General features: G+C 32.6%; 2 protein-coding genes across 9 annotated transcripts in view; one reads left to right on the forward strand and one right to left on the reverse strand.

The window, feature by feature from the left end:
- The window catches only part of LOC145933922 (uncharacterized), a 179,488-nt gene that overhangs the window by 61,264 nt on the left and 97,186 nt on the right, over positions 1-21,038 (forward strand). The gene's annotated exons all lie outside the window — the stretch shown is intronic.
- The window catches only part of LOC145933916 (dipeptidase 1), a 120,499-nt gene that overhangs the window by 29,897 nt on the left and 69,564 nt on the right, over positions 1-21,038 (reverse strand). For all 8 annotated transcript variants that reach the window (XR_014424947.1, XM_083033968.1, XM_083033966.1 and 5 more), the window contains 2 exons: positions 14,709-14,989; positions 13,933-14,089 (listed from right to left, as the gene is read on the reverse strand). Coding sequence is in view for 7 of the 8 variants with exons in the window: in XM_083033968.1 (XP_082890094.1) it covers positions 13,933-14,089; positions 14,709-14,989 (438 nt within the window). In the remaining variant the exon portion in view is untranslated. The remainder of the gene's footprint in view (positions 1-13,932; positions 14,090-14,708; positions 14,990-21,038) is intronic.

Consider the following 21,038-nt stretch of genomic DNA (forward strand, 5'->3'; position numbering starts at 1 on the left):
GGCGTTTTCAATCTGACTTACAAACGAGGCCGAAGAGCGCAACGAACGAAGTTTTCTTTTATCGAACCTTAATATTTATTTGAGTCTAGAAGAGAGTGAAAGGGCTTGGACAGGCAGTCTCGGGAACTAAAAAATTGAATTTCACGAGCGCGGCTGCTTCTTGTCGGTGACAATGGTCGCACCTTTTGTCGAGATTGTTTCGATAATTGAATTAGAAATCGCCAGTATCTCCGGCAGGGGTTACCAGAAAAACAGATAGAAGCTTTCGCCACCCTTTCATAACATGTCTGGAATTCTAAATCCGATTGTTTGCATTGTATTTCATTCGGCTTTCTTTAATTTTCTTCTGTTGTATAGTCTTCAGTCACTAATCGCTTGTGAGAATTTTCATTTAATCTTTTAAATAATCCGGTGAATATTTATAAGTTATTACAAATATGAATTTACTTTTCTTAAATGTATTTATATAAATAATAGAGTTATTACAGTACATAGTTATAATTTAGCTTAAAATAATGTTGGAAATAATTTAAAAAAAAAAGAAATCTTATTTTTTATTACTAAAGTTTATGCATGCTTTATTGAAAAAATAATAAAAACAGTTTGCACAACCAATCGGCAACATAACGCATAGAAAAGCTAATTAAACTGTGCACTGAAATCATGTATGAAATGAAGATTGATTATATGCATCGAATATGCGTGTTAAGTCCATTCTGCAATATGTTAACATTGTAGCCCATAATAGTGATCCGTATAATTTATAATAGCATTGCTGGAGTGTTATTGGAGGGAATCAATAGCCCGAAACTTTGAAAGGGTGCACTTTAACATCTGGTGTTGTATATCTCTCAATATTTATCAAATACAATTAATCCATTTTCATTCATAATTATAACAGTTTATCTGACTCCGAAAATCATAAGTTTTGCACGACATTTATGTGATATTTTGCACATTTTAATTTTTCTTATCACATTTAATACTTTAATACAGATAATATACATAAATTTATAAATATTTTGACGTTCAAAATTGTCCTAAAATCATTAGAATTGCTTATAAGCATAATTTAAAATAAGATTGTATAAGATAGCGCAAGTTATACATATCTTACCAGAAAAGATCATTATTAACTATATACAAAACTTATTACCTATTAATAAATATTAGTTAATATTATTAAATCAACAAGTGAAATTAAATGGCTCTGTAAAGGTCAAATTCACTCGATTAGTGAAGTTAATATTATTATTTTAATTAATAAGCATACAAATAAAATATATATGCAACGAAATAAAAAAATTATATAAAAATCTTCTTATCGTAATTTTCGATTTATTTTACTGAAAAATATCCAGATGATTTCTTGTAATCGCGCATAAAGTTTTAATTTGAAAGATGATTTAAAAAAATAATATCTCTTATTTCCATATCATTTTGATTGCGCGTGAATTGAAGATTTGTCTTTCATCATATATGCGTTTTTTTTTAAATGAAATTTCCTATTTTCACTGATTCTCTCTTTTTCTTGGGAGAATATATTGTTTTAATTTTTTTCGAATTGTCTACATTTTTGTCTTGTATTACTCGATTCCGAGAGAAGGAAAATTCTCAACGCATGTTCAGTCTCGTCGTCATAGAAACCGCCGTCAATTTGTCAGAACATCGCGAGTTGAACATCGATGGCAGAAACGAGACGTAAAACTCTCGCGCGCAATAAAAGAATGGCAGCATGAGGATGAAAAGGTGGTACGGGGATCTGTATCATTTGTGATCCTGATACGCCGCTGCAAACGAATTTGATTATGGTGCAACCGCGTTTTATTCGACGTTACTGCCGTACGACGAATCGAGATGAGCGCGATTATCCTTTGTCTCTTCCATTCCGTCGTGCACTCAAGAAATCGATTTTCTCGCATTTTTCTTATTAATTTTGTCCGCATGCTATTTTTGTTAGACATCTTTGTGTTATCGAAAGAAAGAAAGTAGTTCGGCTATTACATTGAATCAAAACTTTGATTTTTTTGGGGTAAAAAAAATGATTAATATTTTTTACAAATATCACAGAATTTATTGGATTCACATATTGCAATTTTTTGCGAAGTAAATAAGTCGTTATAGAATCGATATTCCTTAAAAAATGTAATTTACACTTCCTTTTTATATTATTCTTAATATACATAATATGGATAATATACATAATATGGGTATAATATATTTCATTTTTTCAATATTATTTTAATATTAATATATTAATATTATCATATTAAATTAAATTTGGGAAAAATTTTTGAGGAATTTTTCATAAAATTTAAAGAGAATTACATATATGTAAATTTTTTAATCGCTTGTTCACTTTCTTTATGTCGCAGCATTGAACCTTTCGAAACGGCTTTCAGCACTTCGATGACATAAATCGTGCAAACGCAGAACCTTTCTGTTATGAAACGAACGAGCGATTATTATCGCTGCGGCGAGCTCTCGGCTTCCTCCATCGTTCTTCTTCTGCTCGTATAATTGAACGCGAATCATTTATATCGTATATCAAACGCTCTTTTTTGTTTTCAGCGTCGTTCGATAGCTAGACCGGTTTTATGTATCCTACAAAAAATACCTTTGCCTAGCTAACAAAGCGGGTGTAAAGTTATTAAACCGATAGGTGTTAGTTGAAAAGTCATTGCTTTCAGTGTAATGCGCGATGTGTTTTTTATATATTACGTTTAAAAGATTGTGACAAAATAATAATTATAATAAACATCAAAAACACTGCGAGCGAGTAAATTTTACTAGATTTTTGAAGAGACAAGGCTTGCACGGACAACGGAAGAAAAAATAGATTTAATTTATTTAAAATTATTAGTTTATTTATTTTAAATTATGAATTTATTTAAAAACGGATATAAAGTCGCGGATATCTTTGCACGACATTTCGACTTTATACTAATTTCGGAAACAGACATTTATATATAATTTTTTTCTTTCCCTCAAGAACCGCTGACAATATTAGGATATTTTCATTTCAGTTTTAAGATATTATCGATATTTCATGAATCGATATCTCGCTGCAATTTTTAAGAGTATTACACTTATTGTTAGATTCACAATCAACAATTTTTCATTCGATATTGTCTGAAATATTAAAATTTTAAAAATTATGCTAACATTCTTTTACATTATCTTTATAGCAACGCTTTACTCACATATACATTGTATGCTACATGCATCTGCGTTTGATGCACTAGCAAGTCTATCGCGTCTGGATGCATTCATGCGATCAGACATTGTAGTATGTATTCCGAAGTTGCAAGAAAGCGCAATTTTTCGATACTAGGAAGAAAGCGCAATTTTCCGATGCTGAATTTTCGATATTGAAAAGAAAGTCCATTCTACGCCCTGAATGCATCGCCTCTGACATTAAACACGCAATATTATATAGTATGCATGATGTTTCTTGAATAATTTTATCATTTTATATATAACGTAAACATAATTTTTGTATGTACATATATAGTGTAGAATATACATATTTAGAATTGATCAAAATTACTGTTGATTTTGGTGAATCCTTTTAAAATAAATTAGCTTTAATTTTTTATTATGCATACAAAATAATAGTAGATATATTTCAAGTGTAAATTATATATTGACAATTATAAATTATATATTAACGCCTAATAGAGCGATTTCTAATTTCTGATTTCTAATTTCTGGTCAATAGACAATTCGAATGCGATTGAGCAATGACGCGCACGTGTTTCCACATGTACGAATCTCCCAATTTCGGATTTCCCTTGTCGGAAGATCGCGCAAATACCGACTCGCTTAGTTCGTTTCGCGTAAAATGATAGTATGCATACCGTATTATATATTACGCTACGGAGATGAAAGTGGATTATATGAAATGGATATTCGAGAGGAAATTCGAAATTCAAATTGCAAACTCAAATTATATAATTGTTATTGTTTAACAAAGTAAATTACTTAAATTTCAAAGAAGTTGTATAATTAACATAGAATGTATGTTTATTTGAAATATTTTGTACACGAAATAATTTAAACTGATTTCTTTTGACAAGCTTTATTCAAACTTATTTTCGTTATGATTATTATTGAATTCTTGATAATATCAATTACATATTGCAATATCAAATTATATTGCAATAACTTGAAATTGATTGTGAGAGAAATTGATGCAAAAAAACTCATGTAGATATAAATATAAAAGTATTTAAAAATTAATTAATACAAACATTTATCATGTCTTTCACTCAATAAGAAGAATTAATTTGCTAATAAAGAATTAATTTATATATTTTTACAAAGTGTGTTTTGATAAAATTTTGATACTATATACATACAAAACGGTTCTTGTGCAGTTTCTATGTAAATTGCTTACAAAAAATTTCTGGATTTTATATTACTTATATGTGGTATACATAAAATATGAATTCGCAGAGAAAATTTTCTATTTATAAGCCCCCACATTTCGCATATGCGTATCACGTAGTATATAAATATTTCTGTAAGTTTGGTTATTTATAGTTATTATTAGGCCATGCTAAACTGGGACTTAGTTTGAAAAGGCAGTTCTCATAACTGACGAGTAAGAAATGCCAGTGGCTCTCATATAAATAAATTCGCGGAGAGATACCATAAGAGGTAGAAAGCATGTAACCCTCGGTGAAAATTTCAAGACTATTATTCCTTTTTGCCTGTTTTCTCGCTCCTCATCCCGGAATACAAACATTGAAATGAGTCGTATTTTGCGTGCATACTTGAGAGTTCTATGTAATGTGTATACTGTCTGAACGATATTTGTATGAGTAATAATCATTTTAAATATATAAGCACGCAAAGCAAACTGATTTTTTTTTTAATAAAAAATTTTGAAGATTATTTTTGCGATCTATTTCAACCATATTTCTTCATACGATAGAGTTAGAAAAATTATTGATAAATGAAATTGATTGCTACGCGTCGTATAATTCTAATTAAATGAGAGCAAATAAATAAATTGGATATCTGTAATATCGAGAAGATGATATTTTTCGGGCTCTCGCGAGAGATCTAGTCGGGTACTCTTTTAGATCAGTAAAAAGAGAATTAGAAATTCTGGTCTATATTTCTTAGGTTCTGTCTGGATCCTTGTTATCCCAGCACGAGGAATCGAAAATCGAATTTCACTAACACGCGGAATTTTATTTGCGACTTTAAAGCGGATGGCTTTAGTGCCAAGTTACAGATCGAGGTAAACAACAATTTGGCTCGTTCTTACATAGGCAAGAGGAATAATAGCGGTAAAAGGACCACTCTCTCTCCTTCTCTCTCTCTCTCTCTCTCTCTCTCTCTCTCTCTCTCTCTCTCTCTCGCGCGTTTTAACGAAAGAATCTTTTCACTGCTGTTATTCGAAATTTATGCAACGAGATTGAGCCATTTCGCATTAAAAAAATGTCTTGCGTCCCTTTCGATGTCACGTGTATTCGATGTCACGGTCAGTTGAAAAAGCGATCGACATAGTCGTCATCTTTCGCGTGATACCGGAAATGAAGCTTTTGGCAGAAAGCCTGGACAATCAATATTCTTTACGAACGGTGTGCGATAAAACACACGGCTCGTTATTAACGCGGCCGGGAAATAGGAAGAACAACAAAAAAATAGCCGGTAGCGTCGATCAGTTTCACAGATGAGGGGAAAGAGGAAGTGGATACGCTTCGCTATTTCGTCGATAATAATACATCCAAACTCGAGATGGTCCAAATGAAACAGCTTTTTGCACGAGCGTCATTGTTCGTTCATTTATAAATGTTAGCTAATAGTTTTCTTTTCCGATACTTGAAGATTAGCTTTTACAATTTTATCAATTATAATATCACTTTATTGTGATCCTACGTAGCAATATATTATTCAAATTATCGTGATTAAATGGCAATTAAGCGAAAACTTTAGTAAATTTCCATGAAGTGTCTCTCTGTCAAGTTAAACTTTAAGAAATTAGAGTATAATTATGTTGTCAATACATCATATGTATATAACAAAGAACAGGCATTTTTCCCTAAGTTAAAATATAATATGGAACACCAATAGAGCAGCATTTTATCTGTCATAAAATTAAATATCGATCTTTTCTCTCTTCGAAAGAATTTAATTAATCCATTATTTAACTGTCTAATTATCCAATTGTCTATGCTATGAACGCAAATTAAGCGAGGGGCACAGTGGTCGAGTGGCTCGTTGATCTGATATGCATCTTTTCGGGAATACCTCTGAGAGATGTACATAGGTCTTCTCCCTTGGAATGACCAGGTGCGGCGTTATTATCCAATATGACCTAATTATGATAGTGGTACACCGACGGAGCGCCATGCGTCTGCTATAAATGGAGCCGCGTAAACCAGTCCTGCGTGCACATACTAGCACACCGACTATAATACCTGTCTCGTAATAACGGCCAATTCGCGTCCTTCTCCTCCCTATATACCGCACGCGGCGTTCCTCATTGGCTGAGGACGCGTATGCCGAATCCTATCGATCCATCCAATTGATTGACATATCGACACCTGTCGCTGCTACCACCGATTTTCGTAAAACTTCGCGATCGTGCCGGATCACAATCGATTAGACCAGAAGCATACCTCTTCATCCCTTCCTCTCCGCGATATATAAATGTCTTCAATTTTTCGTATATATTAATATAGAAAATAAGAGAGATTAAAAAATTTTTAATATAGAAAATATTGATTAAAAATATATCGTTTAATATTATATACTAAACATTAAAAATTCGTTAAATAGAAATAAATATAATAACACTAATTAGTATGCATACTTATTCGCCAGTAATTATAATGCATCATACAATTCTAATGCATCATACAATTCTATAATTTAACAATGAGAATGAAATATATTGTGTGTATTGCTTGAAGACTATTGTTTGTCAAAGATAGTCGATCTTCATAATACTGGAAGTCTCTCCTTTGCAGAAATCAAAGGTGAACAAGGACACGAGCTAAATTCTGATGATTTTCAAAAGTGATTGACGTATCGACATCTGCTATCCGGTTGATATCGTCATTGTATCGTACAATTTCGACGTTTCATCGATTTTTGCGCTTTGCGCGAATTGCTACAAAAAGTCGGTGTACAAAATTTTTCGTTCCATTGTTATTGTAATCGAATTAGCGAAACCAATTAAAACTTAATAACGCGACATCATATTTAGCAGATTGCGTAGTTTTAAAGAGCGGATCATTTACGGTAATGGCTTATGAGGATTTAATTTAACTGCAATTGCGAAATATAATAAAATTCATTCATTTAACGTTAAAAATCTCAATAAATAGAATACTCTGTAGCAGAGCACAGATTTGGATAATAACGAATGTGATGTAGCCGCAGGTAAACGTACAAAGTCAGATGAGAGACAGATGACAAGAGAGACAAGCGACAGGTCGGTTGTCATTTTTGTCTCTGTAATCCGATATTTGGAGGAGAGATTGATGTATCGACATCTTTGATAGAACTAAACTATTTTTGTTCACATTGATTTGTTCAGCCTCTGATTACTAATCAGATTTTAAGAGCAACAATCTTGAACTTTAATTTAATTTTTCACACTCATCTCTCATTGCTACGATTATTTTTAAATAATTGAACATATAAAGAAATGTGACGTAGTGGTGGAATCTTATAATTAATAGAATGTCTTTTTCATGTGTCACATGTTTTTCACAAGGACAAATTAGTTAGTCTTAAGCGTTGCATCGAGAAAAATGAACAATTTTTGTATAAGATTATAAATTTTGACTTTAGAGCGAAAATTGGATTTCGTAATTTAATAGTCTTTAATCATAAAACAGTCTTCTTTTCCTTGAACTAGGTATATCAAACTTTTCGTTGATGTTTAAAATTTCATCTGAGAAAAACGGGTATCGTCAATAATCAAATTATAAAGTTTTTAATTAAGTCACTTACTAATTATTAGCTCTTCGTAAATGAATAACAATGTTTCGTTAATTAAGCGCGAATAATTCACAACTAATCCACTACAAATTGTGCGAACGAGAAAGTTAATAATAAAAAGGATATTAGCAATAATCAATGGTGCTGCAACAGTCAATTCCTAAAGGAAAGTTTGTGTTATACTTTTATTAGCAAGAAAAGATGTAATAAAATTAAGGCGAAAGTACGCAATGAATGAGATCTAACTAAATGACTGTTTAGTAATCGTAATGTATTCTCTATAAAAAAAAAAAGATTGTATCACTAAAACTTTTTAAATAATAGCAAAACTTTGTTTATGTAATTTAGCACTATGTTATGAAAGTACTTAAAAATAAGAGAAGTTATGTTTTCTGCAACATACTTTAAGTGCAAAGAGAAAGAGAAAAAGAGAGAAAGAATTTAGAAGATGTATACATAATTGTCTTTTTATTCAGCACAATTTATTCTAAATATTCTTGATAATATATCAGAAAAATAAATAAATATCTTTATTGAAATTTTTTGTTCTTATGTCATTCTTGTGGATTTTAATATGTTTTCCGGATTTTATTACATTTGTCGTCGAAATTCGCATTCTCCCTCTTTTTCTGGGGGTAATAAGAAATCTTAATAACTTGAGTTCTCAACGTGAGGCGCGAGTCTGCGTAATTAGCATCTCGATAATCGAAGCCTAAAGTTTCCCTATGACCTTACCGGCCCATTGACACTGGCAACACTGTTACCAAGTTCGCCAACGAACTCTCCCTATCCCCCTTCATCCCTTTTCTCAACGTCCAAATAGTGTCGGCGCAAACTTGTCCGAGTTCCAACTGCAGCTTGAGCTAGGCAGAATACGTAATGAGTACGTGGGTTCTTGACTTCGGGCTATTATACGAACCGACCCATTATGACTAATCGTTTGGTATGTTCCGCTATCGAGTCTCGACTAGGTATTCGTCTGGTGAATGAAATTCGTACGTGTAAGAATCACAGTTGCAACCGTGGATTTACATCCAAACAAACGCGACAACGTTTATTCAGAGCTGAGGAATGTTATTCCCGGCTAATATAATCTTAATAATTATGAAAAAGCATAATACATATATAAAAAGTGAATAAACGAGGAAATCATCATTTTTTTGCAAGTTAATAATGTGCGGAAAGCATACACAATGATGGAAATAATTTTATTTTAATTGATTACTGTAAGTCTTTAATAAAACATTTGTTTCTGTTTCGTAAAATTAATTAAATATTTAAATATTTTAAATCGAAATTTAATTAATGTACAAATAAATTATTATTTTATGTTAAATTTATAATCCAGAGAGAAAGATCTTTTATAATTAATATTTAAATATATTTTTTACCATTATATTTATATCATCAGTGCATGATCGGTAATATACTATACAGGATATATCCTACAATCGTTCCGAACGTTCAATTGAAGCACGGTCGGATCTAACTCTTACTTTACTACTTGACGTCGCTCACCGTGAAACGCTTCTCGCACGAGATCGAAGATTCCTAGATAATTTCCCGTCACGCGATCGTGAAGTGGCCACTCACTCGGGCGCGACGGCGTGCGATCTAATTTCTGGCTTAATCTCGAAGGCGGGTGCGGTCCAGTGATGGGAAACGATGCGAACGCGAACGGTCATACGCGCAATCAGGATACGAGAGCTAGAGAGAGATCAGTAGAGAAGGGATGGGAGGAAGGGGTAGTTTAGATATCAGCTCTATAGCGACGTATTATAGCATCGCGATTGCCACCAGCAACCTCAGCCTAAATGAATGACTCTGCCGAGGGCCTTTGCTGATTATGGTGTCGCCATTGATCCAGATCGAAATTGGCTTGCCTCTGTCATGGAACGCACCCAGAGGGTCATTAATATCCTCCGCGGGCCAAGAGCGAACCGGGCGCGACGCTCATATCGATGAGAAGAGGAGCAGGACAGCTAATCGCAAATATAGCTACAGATCGAGGTGCGAAACCTCTCTCTCGTCGCTCTCGGGATATATCAGCTCGTCGAGTTAAATAATTAATTAAATAATCAGCATCCAATCGTTTCTTGTATCCACCGAGATTTCTTTAACTAACCATATAATTGAAGATTTAAGCTGCAAAATAAATATGTCCAGAAAAATAAAATGTTTTAACAGAAGAGATGTTTAAGTGAGAATAATATTTTGGGAAAGTAAATAGCAGAAAAATATTTTTAAAAAAATTGTATTACGTTTTATATAAGATATAGACATCGCGTACTAATCTTTTAATTATTATTTTTTCTTAAGACTTAAAAGAACTACTGGAAATACTTCTTTAATAATAAAGAAAATATGTTCTACTTCTAAAAAAATATATTTTCCACGTATATTCAAATTTCAATCGATATCGTAGCAATTTCATTTCAATCACAGAGAAAATAGATCATTCCTGATTCACCCCGTTACAGAGAAATGCCAAATGAAAATGATTTATGAGAGACCGAACTTCTGACAGTAATCGATTCTTCGGCGTTAAGCAGTCGGCTAACGATAAAAAGAGCCGTTCGATTTATATAAATCCATGATTAGGAGAATGTCGGTCCGCTATTTGTCTACCTATCGGCACGATTAATAAATTGTCAGGATTAAAAAGAGCTCACAGGCAGTAACGAACGTAGCGCTCTCGGAGATTGGATTCGGCATAAATCGATAAAACTGAAGCATAATTCTTGCTCGCTCCCGAACGCGTCTCGAACGTGTTCGTTCACATTTGCACTTTATCTGTCTGTCACCTGATTAAGGAAGATTAAAACAAATTATAAAAAATAAGAATGAATGTGCTCCATATTCGATAGCGCGAAGTTATAAAATTGTATCAAAGTATAAAATTTATGGACTAACCGCAGCGTCACTCGATGCAAGTAACAGATTATAAATATCGGATTGGATACAAATGCCGTTTTATTTTTTCCATAAAATTTTCCGATGTACATAAATTATGCAGCATCGGAAATATGCCAATAATAGCAATGGATTAATTTAGATCATTTAAGGGCATTTGTTGCAAACTTTTACATCGCCTCTTATTTTTTCAGTCCGACGAATAAACTTATTTGTGGGACAAATATCCTTTAATTTTATTTTTAGCCAATATAAGGGGAAAAATCTAATTTTTTCGCATCATTATTCAAAGCAGAAAATTGTATGTAATTATTCTACGGATCAGATTATCTGCTATTAATAATAATACACAAATGTTTACCTTTTTTATCACAAAATCTTCATTACGCTGATATTAAAGTAGAATATGCCGTACAATAATATGCATTCTAATTAACTTTCTGTTACTTTAATGCAATCTATAAATAAATAAAGTTCAATAATTGGTTAAAAATTTGCAAAACTTAAAAACTATATAATTATATATATGTATATAAAACTATATAAAATTATAAATTTATTATATATTTATATAAATTTTGTATGTACGAACAAGTTGCAAGATGAAAAAAAATTGCTAATATATAATAATAAAATATATAACGCGTTGTTTACAATTAGCATTATAATGCGTTATTTCAACTATTGGTTTTTATATCAATTAAATTGAACATGGAATTTGATAGCACACTGAAAGCATGATATTTTCGACCGCAACAGAATTATATGGAAGATGACATGTCTTCCACGCGAAGAATTATCTGGAAAGTGAAGATGATATTGCTTCTGACAGTTGGTTTCTTTTTCACTCTCGACGTTATAGTACGGTTTTGTCAGCCTTTATCAGCTAATTGCAGATTTCAAAGATTGAAAGAAAGTTATCCTGAATTGGATTAAAAACTGACAATGAGTAGTTTCCGGAGATCAAAGAAATCTATTTTCTGTCGTTCGAATAAAAATACCGCAACGACAAAGTTTTACATCGACAGTGTGATTGGCGTATATATAATTGCTATATATACATATAGAATAGAGTTTCTGTCAGATTCACGTCGTTTTTTTTTTAATTATATATCATTCAATAAATCGTCAATCGATTTTTCCAAAATTAAAAAGAAGAATACCATTACGTTTTAATTTATAATATCTTTTGAATTTAGAATTATACTTCGAGTTAAATTTCTTAACAATTAAAAAATTATAGAAATAAATTACGCATACACGCGTGGAGTTATATATATATATATATATATATATATATATGAATTTTAGATAAAAATTTTCTTAAAATTTATCGAGATTGATATATATTTTTTCGGGACATCTCGTAGACGCAACGATGAAGACTCGAAGTAGATAGATCCTTCCTTTTTCCGTCTGTCTTTGTCGATTGCCAATATCTCGGCAAGATGGCACGAGACGGCGGGATCGAACAGGCGGGATTCCTGGTTCCGATAAGAGTTAGTGCTCACTTGTTGACCCGTTTCAATGATCGTAACTTATCGAGATACAAGACCGGCGATTGAGAGCAACGACGTGAGGCCAGATACCGAGAGTTTCGGATTTATCGAGAGGTCTTAATATATATATATATATATATATATATATATATATATATATAACGCACGCGTGTGATCGCACGAAGCTTTTTGCGGCAAAGTGTGCGATCGATTGTGCCATGTTGATGGTGTGGCAATTTTCAAAGGAATCAGCTGATCGACTTGACAATTCTCGATTCGTTAAGAATTCATGCTCAATTGAACGTTCTCGTGTTTCATCGACAATCGTCGATAGCAAATTGAGGATACGCGGTCAATTGACTGTTAATGATACTCTATTCGTCCACAATTATCACGACAAATCGGGAGAGCCTACGATCGACCGACCATTTGGCGATTTTCGACGGTGATCCGCGCAAAGCCATTAGTTAGCTTCTGATCAGCCACTCCAAGTGGCATTACGAGCGAGTAAATTTTCTGTTTTATCGTGTGCATGCAAATCATCGTAGGAAGGCATTTCGACACACCGTTTGGCACGATCTGATTGGATTGGTGCGTAGTCGACTAGAATTACAGACGCGGGATATGCCGATCAATGGCGATTCGTTACAATGGATAGATACAGATGAAACTGATAATGAATTGGAATTGTTTACGTACTGCATAGACGTTTTAGCAACAACGCGAATATTCCCCACTCGCGCGCGTAGTTACTCCGTTTGTATACAATATGTTTCGATAATTGGCGGCTTTTGCATGTTGCCCCCCCCCCCCCCCCCGATTGGAATACGTTTCTACATTAATGACGGGTCTCTTCGTTATCGATGAGATTGCTCTGTCGTAGACGAGATGCCATATACCGCGGCGACCGTCTTTGGCTAAGTTGGATTGCTTCCCGCTCGTATCTAATTGCCAAGCAGTTGGATCACTTTTAGAGTAGTCACGAGCATAAACTCGCTGTACCAAGTAGTTTCGATTCTGCTTAGAAACTTGTGTACATCAAACGCCGAATCGTCGTTGATTTTCTTAACATTGCCCTAATACACACTCATACACACACATATGCGCGCGCAAAGAATCAAAGTCTATTTAGATCAAACGATTTTCCAACGATATTCCATGAAAAAAGCCTATTCTGATTTGTTAATGGTAATAGATTTGTCAGTGAAAATAGAAGGTAGATAATTTTAGTTCTATTTTTATTCAACTGCCAGTGTGATAAACTAATATTTGAACGAGAGAAATAATACTCATTTTATTAAAATTTAAATTGATTTTTGACAAAATTACTTTTTTTCTTTATTTGTTTTATAAACGTATAATATAAATATAACATAAATCAATATAAATATAATACAAATGTAATATAAATCAACATAAAAAATGTCTAAATAAATATTGTAATAGGTAAAGGTATACCTGTAATAGGTACACCTTCGGTAGAAAAGCGAGATGAAAATAGTGACCGACGAAAAGAAAGGTTGGAGAAGTTTAATGAATGCCATGTTGGGTTTACCTGTGCACCGACGAGGCCAGCGCGTAATCTAGGGATGTCCGTGTGACTCCAGTCTGATCTGGCCCAAGGGTCGACCCTGCCGAGGTCGCTGCTCAGGTTGACCTCGCCAAGTTGATTGTGTACGAACTTTCTGACGTTCCAGGGCAAATCGTTGTGCCTGCGAAATTGAGATGCGAGTTATATAAAGCAATTTTACAGTATTTTACGAACAGTACGAAATTTTTTAACTTTTGAATTTATGTTATGTATTTCAAATTATGACTTTTTATTCAAATATAAAATGTTATAAAATGTTACATACGCTAATATTATTATATTAGCGTATAACTTAAATAATTCGCGAAATACATTATATATATAAAGTATATATTATTTATATTTATATAATATTATTGCTTTATATATATATATATATATATATATATATATGTGTGTGTGTGTGTGTGTGCCTGTATGGATATAATAATTGCAAATTATAATGTAACTGAAGATGAGCAAACATTAAAATCGAAACATTTATCTTACACTGAAAGAAAGAAAGAGAGAATTATTATTATTCTATGTATACGAGATTTTGGAACAATTATTTGATATTAAAAAAATGATACATGCATATTCTGGGAAATTATACGAAACTGTATAATTAAAAAACAATTTATATCTTTTCGATATCTTTATTTTTATATACATAGATCAAAATTTGTTTACTTTTACCATTAATGCATATGCAAATTTCTCAAATTTCGTCAATCACATATCGAATAACAAACGCTCACCCGTCGATCAGAGGCACTTCAGTGAGGATCCTCCTGATCACGTCCAGCCTCTGCTGGTGCGTGGCAGGCGCGGATTGAAGTAGAAACGGCAGACAGAGGCCTCCGAGGAGCAGGACGGCCACTAAGAACAGGACAGGCGCCAACAGCCGACATCTCCTGCGAGGACTCTCGTCTCTGCGATCCTTGCTGCTGCCGCTGCTGGGCGAATCCTCGCACGGCGGCGGTAGCCGCACGGTGCCGTTGCACGGCGCCACATCTGGCAGTTCTGTTAGGCACGTGGTCTGAAAAAAAATCCATATCGTGAATGTTTTTTTATTTTTATCGATAAATTTTTACCTCGATAAATTATTAATCTTGTCTCGTTGTTATAATTAAATAATTGACGAGTTAGAAATACGATTTAATGTCTTAATAACAGCATGATAAATATATTACGACATCGGTTTTAATTTGTGGTAGCAATATTGTTTTAAAAAATTGCTACAATTTATATACGTATAGTTTTTCTTTATATTTAGAAATTTAATTGTCAGCATAGCTTTGATTCTGAAATTTTTCGTTTCATTGCTTTAAATAGAATAATCATTATCATCTTTTCGTATGTATCATTCTTTTAATATTAAACTTTGTTTTAACTTTAATAAATAAAAAAAACAGGTGGCGTAGATTTTTTATTTTCTTTTCTTGTGTAGATTTATGCGCGGAGTAGTATATGTGGAGACCAAGTTTGCGTAACAGAGCTCGATTCATGGAGCAAAGAGAGCTTTTTGGGTCAATTTAGTATATCGTACACACGTTCGAGATATTTGCTTGGTGAATTAATTAATTTGGTTAATAGCTGCCGCAGAGATTACACGCTGCTGTCCAGTGGCCGCGCGTATACGCTTATGGAAATAAATAATTACTCAACTGTAATTTCGTGCGTTGTAAGCGACGGGAAATTAATTTTTTTTCCTGGGCAACTAAAATTGAACACACACTTATTACAATAGAATAAAAAAAACTATTACAATAAAATAGAAAAAAAGCAATCGAGTATTGTAAAACTTTTGATTAAATATATATATCTAAAAATATATTAATTGCAGAAGAAACTGATTTTATAGTTATAAAAATTTCATCTTTTTTGCATCACAGTAACAAATCGTTATCTTTGTAATATGTCGAAGACAGATATATTTTTTTACAAAGTTAATTAATATTTGCGTTTAAATCTATATTTTTAAAGATATATTCAGAAATATATTCGATGGAAATTTTTTACAATATATTTTTATTCGTTTCTTTTACATTTTTTGCGATAACTTGTTTCTTGTATAATTTTTTGTCTGTTGACATATGCAACGTTGTTCGAGGCCACATTTTAAACGTTGTTAATATGAGTTTTGCAATTAACAGGGGCGTAAATCTTCTCGTTTCGCACACGTATAAGACTTTTCGATGCAGGTGAACACATCCGAGTGCAGTTAGACAATCGTGTGTGTTAACGACTATTTAAGCGTCTCTTAGAAAGTGCATTACGCTAGTAGTACATGTAGCGGAAACGAACGGTACGATGGTTGCAACCTGTCCGCGGAAAATTACAACCAACGCGGATGGAAGTGCAACCCCCCTAGCAGAGGGAGGGTTGAAAGGAACGAGAGTTCCTTCGCGACGTCATTGCGACGCTCTGCAGGCAACTCGGCAAACTTTTGTTCGCCCTCCTTTCGACCACCATAAAACACGTTAACGCCCGTGTACGTAAGATTTTCCGCGTGTATATATAGTGGAGTAGTTGCGAAAAACACAGGGATACTTGGCAAGCCTTTGGGAATTTTCTTAGCTTCTACAGTTGTCATAAACAACTCACCAAGTCACAACTCTCGTGTGTATCTCTTCGTGATACTCATCAGATTTCGTGCGGTTTCATGATGCAGTAAATCAAATAAAATCACGATTCTCTGATATGATCGATACACGATAGAAAGAATAATAAAAAGTTGCCTCAATTTTTATAATTATTCTAGTAAAATGTAATTTTTCAACATTTTTCTCATATATAATTACTTTCTCATATATAAATACTTTAATTAATCATTTAAAGAAACCATAAAAAATTGTGAAGACATTTGACATAATACAAGATAAAAGCAAACAGTAATAATCAGAGGTAGAAAATTGAAAACTAATGTTTTGTTATCATAGATTAAATTTAAAAAATATAACTGGGAAAGCAATTAAAAAATATAACCGCAATGGTAGTTACAGAAAAATTCTGAGAGACGCATGTCGCATATGTACCTATTTTTCGATACTCCTGCAAAATTTACATTATTCTGATGTATATCTTTTTTTTCTGCGCACGGCGGTGCCGAGTTTCGCATATTTATGGGGCACAATAATATGGATATGTGAAGGATAAGAAGTTTTACGAGATACTCATACGCGAAGGAAGAAACTCGAACGAGAACGATGAGCGCCGGATGAAACGAATTCTACGGCGAGCAATGAGTTAAGCCGCGAAAGTTATCGTCGGCATTACTGACGATTCGCAAAAGAAACGGTAGTATGCGTTATCGTCGAAGCACGAAACGGCAAAAAAAAAAAAAAAACGCGATTCCCATTTCTAGTCGTTTCTCCGTTTTCTTGTTCGCGACTCCGCTCGGTGAGAATCGATTGTCGATACTGCGGGTAATTAATAGCTGCCTGGAGGTAATGAAACTGAAAGCCATGGGCTTGCTTCGTTTTCGCGCATATAACTGACAAAGTGAAGAGTTCTCGCGACAATACTCATAATTCATTGTTTAAAATCAAGATTGGTGATTATATGATACAATGGTGATTACATATATGCTTTCTTTTTTCTATCTTATTTTCTCTTTTAATATATATTCTTGAATGCATGTGACTTTTATTTCGTTCATTAAATATAAAATATGAAATTGAATTTAATTTGCATTAGTGATGTAAAAAAGACAATTTATTATTTTAATTTTTAAAATTTTGTTTAATAAATTACGTAGTAAAGAGAATAATTTCGAACTCTTGATTTTCCTCGTGCAAGCAATTGCCGACAAATTAATTTGTACTTTGCCACGCTCTGGCAACGTTAAGATAATTATTGTCGCTCGTGATAGTAATAATGGGCGACTGCCTTTTAGCACTGCTCCTCTGGAATTTAACGAAAAAGCGAATTCGACGTACTTTTATAACCGCGCTAAAAGTTTTTACCGCGAGCAAAAACGTATTAATTAAGCGCGTTAATTGAACGCGTTTAAAAATGAAACGATACGTAAAATGATTAGAAGAAAATATGCATTGTCTTAGAATAGAAATTCTTTTATTAGTATAAAAAATCAAGGCAATAATTTCTAAAAATATCAACTTTGCATTATTCTTGAATCCTTAAAGATTCTACAACTTATTTCTCGAAAAAAGTAAAATATTATTTAATATGTCAATACTAAAAATTGTTGGCGGGATAAGGGAGAAAAAATGAGTCTATTATATAATTACATATATATTTTTAATCTTTTCCACAGAGAACTCGAGAAATAACGTTACTTGCTTCTCCTCAAAAAGATTTTCTTCAATATCTTTAATTCCGGAGTTTTTATATCTTCGGCAGTATTTTTGTGATAATTGCAATTTTATTTAGAAAAAAATTAGATAAAATAATAAAAATAATAGATAATATGAATAAAAAATCGTAAGATCTCCATATTTGAACTGAATAATGTTCAGTTATATTATATTTTTTCCACTTTGGAACTGAAAAATATAATGGTGCCAAATATGCACTTGTCACGTTTCGCTCTGTATAGTTTGTACCGGTCTAAAACTATAATAGAAGTCCTTTAACATCTGACGTGTTCTTACGCGATTAAGTCCCAACTCGACTTCTCGAGGAGACGCGAACTGCGAGATTCGTAAGTTGGCTCTTTAGGTACGCGTCGGGAAACCTTGGGGTGAACGCCGTCGCAGGTTCAGTCTGGTTAATGGCACTAAGAAGCTCGTAAACGTATTAACTGCTGCAAAGGACATTAGCTTTGATCCATCGGTGACGGGTGGTTGCCTGCGTCTCTAGCCTTTGAAATAGTGCGATCGACGCGCATGAATAACTCACATTTGAAGAGCTGTTCTTTTATATCAAATTATCGCATACGCGAACGCGCACACACACATATGTGCACTAGCGGATCCTGACGTCGATAATGGGGGGGTTTTGCAAAATTATTTTATTTAATATTTTTGGTTTCACGATTAGCTTTTATTCCAGGATCAACGACGTCGATAGCTCTTTAATGTTTGTTTTTCTTTATTTATATTTTTTAAACAAATTCAGCAAAACTGTTTCTTTTAATTTGCAAGGGGGCGGTTTACCCCCCCCCCCCCCCAGGATCCGCCAGTGTATGTATGTATATATATATAAAGAATTTCGCGTAATTATTTTCGTGCAACGAAATTATCTCATCATTTCGTCATATGTCTGACTTAACTAAACTTAACTCCTTGAATGCGTAATGAGTATAATTTCCAGTGTATCTTATACATACATATTGTATATATTATATAGATATAAAGAATTTCGCCTAATTATTTTCGTGCAACGAAATTATCTCATCATTTCGTCCTATGTCTGACTTAATCTAAACTTAACTCCTTGAATGCGTAATGAGTATAATTTCCAGTGTATCTTATACTTCTATATATAAAACTTAACTCCTTGAATGCGTAATGAGTATAATTTCCAGTGTATCTTATATTTTTATATATAAAAGTATAAAATACACTGGAAATTATACTCATTACGCATTCAAGGAGTTAAGTTTAGATTAAGTCAGAAATACGACGAAATGATGAGATAATTTCGTTGCATGAAAATAATTAGGCGAAATTCTTTATATCTATATAATATATACAATATGTATGTATAAGATACACTGGAAATTATACTCATTACGCATTCAAGGAGTTAAGTTTAGATTAAGTCAGACATAGGACGAAATGATGAGATAATTTCGTTGCACGAAAATAATTAGGCGAAATTCTTTATATTTATATAATATATACAAGATGTATGTATAAGATACATTGTAAATTATACTCATTACGCATTCAAGGAGTTAAGTTTAGATTAAGTCAGACATAGGACGAAATGATGAGATAATTTCGTTGCATGAAAATAATTAGACGAAATTCTTTATATCTATATAATATATACAATATGTATGTATAAGATACACTGGAAATTATACTCATTACGCATTCAAGGAGTTAAGTATAGATTAAGTCAGACATATGACGAAATGATGAGATAATTTCGTTGCACGAAAATAATTAGGCGAAATTCTTCATATCTATATAATGTATACAATATGTATGTATAAGATACACTGTAAATTATACTCATTACGCATTCAAGGAATTAAGTATAGATTAAGTCAGGCATAGGACGAAATGATGAGATAATTTCGTTGTACGAAAATAATTAGGCGAAATTCTTTGTATCTATATAATATATATTATATAGATATAATATATATTATATAAAGAATATATGATATAAAGAATTTCACCTAATTATTTTCGTGCAATGAAATTATCTCATCATTTCGTCCTATGTCTGACTTAATCTATACTTAACTCCTTGAATGCGTAATGAATATAATTTACAGTGTATCTTATACTTATATATATATATATATATATATATATATATATATATACACTATATCACTAGCGGATCCTCTCTCTCTCTCTCTGACGTCGATAGCTCTTTAATGTTTGTTTTTCTTTATTTATATTTTTTAAACAAATTTAGCAAAACTTTCTTTTAATTTGCAGGGGGGGGGGTTAACTCCCCCAAGGATTCGCCAGTGCATATGTGTATATGTATATTTTTAAAAATTTTAATATATGTATAATAAACGTTTCTACACGTACAAATAACAAGTTTTTATAAGTCAATAATAGAAAAATATTGCAAAATAGCGGCATATAATGTTCTGATTCGAATTATGACACGCATCCCCTTCTGGAATGAGTTGATAACGACTATATTGAACATATATTGATACCAAAATAATTCATTTAAATTAGGAAGGCATATTTAATTTCTTTATTCTAAATTTTTATTTTCAAAGAAGAAAAGAGATCATATAAATAATTATAATTTTCTTTTTATATAACATAAATTAACCGTAATATAAAGATATATGAAAAATAGAAAAGAAGAAAATATAATGCAACGTGGAGCTGGAGGCACTTTTTTCCACTTAACAAGTGAAAATATTTGCGAAAGATAGATCAAGAACTTGTCCTGTCCGAGCGACAAGAGACCTAGAGTCC

This window comes from Prenolepis imparis, unplaced genomic scaffold, assembly GCF_030444845.1.
Source record: "Prenolepis imparis isolate NDT839.2.m4 unplaced genomic scaffold, iyPreImpa1.0 SCAF_3, whole genome shotgun sequence".
Classification (NCBI taxonomy): Eukaryota; Metazoa; Arthropoda; class Insecta; order Hymenoptera; family Formicidae; genus Prenolepis; species Prenolepis imparis.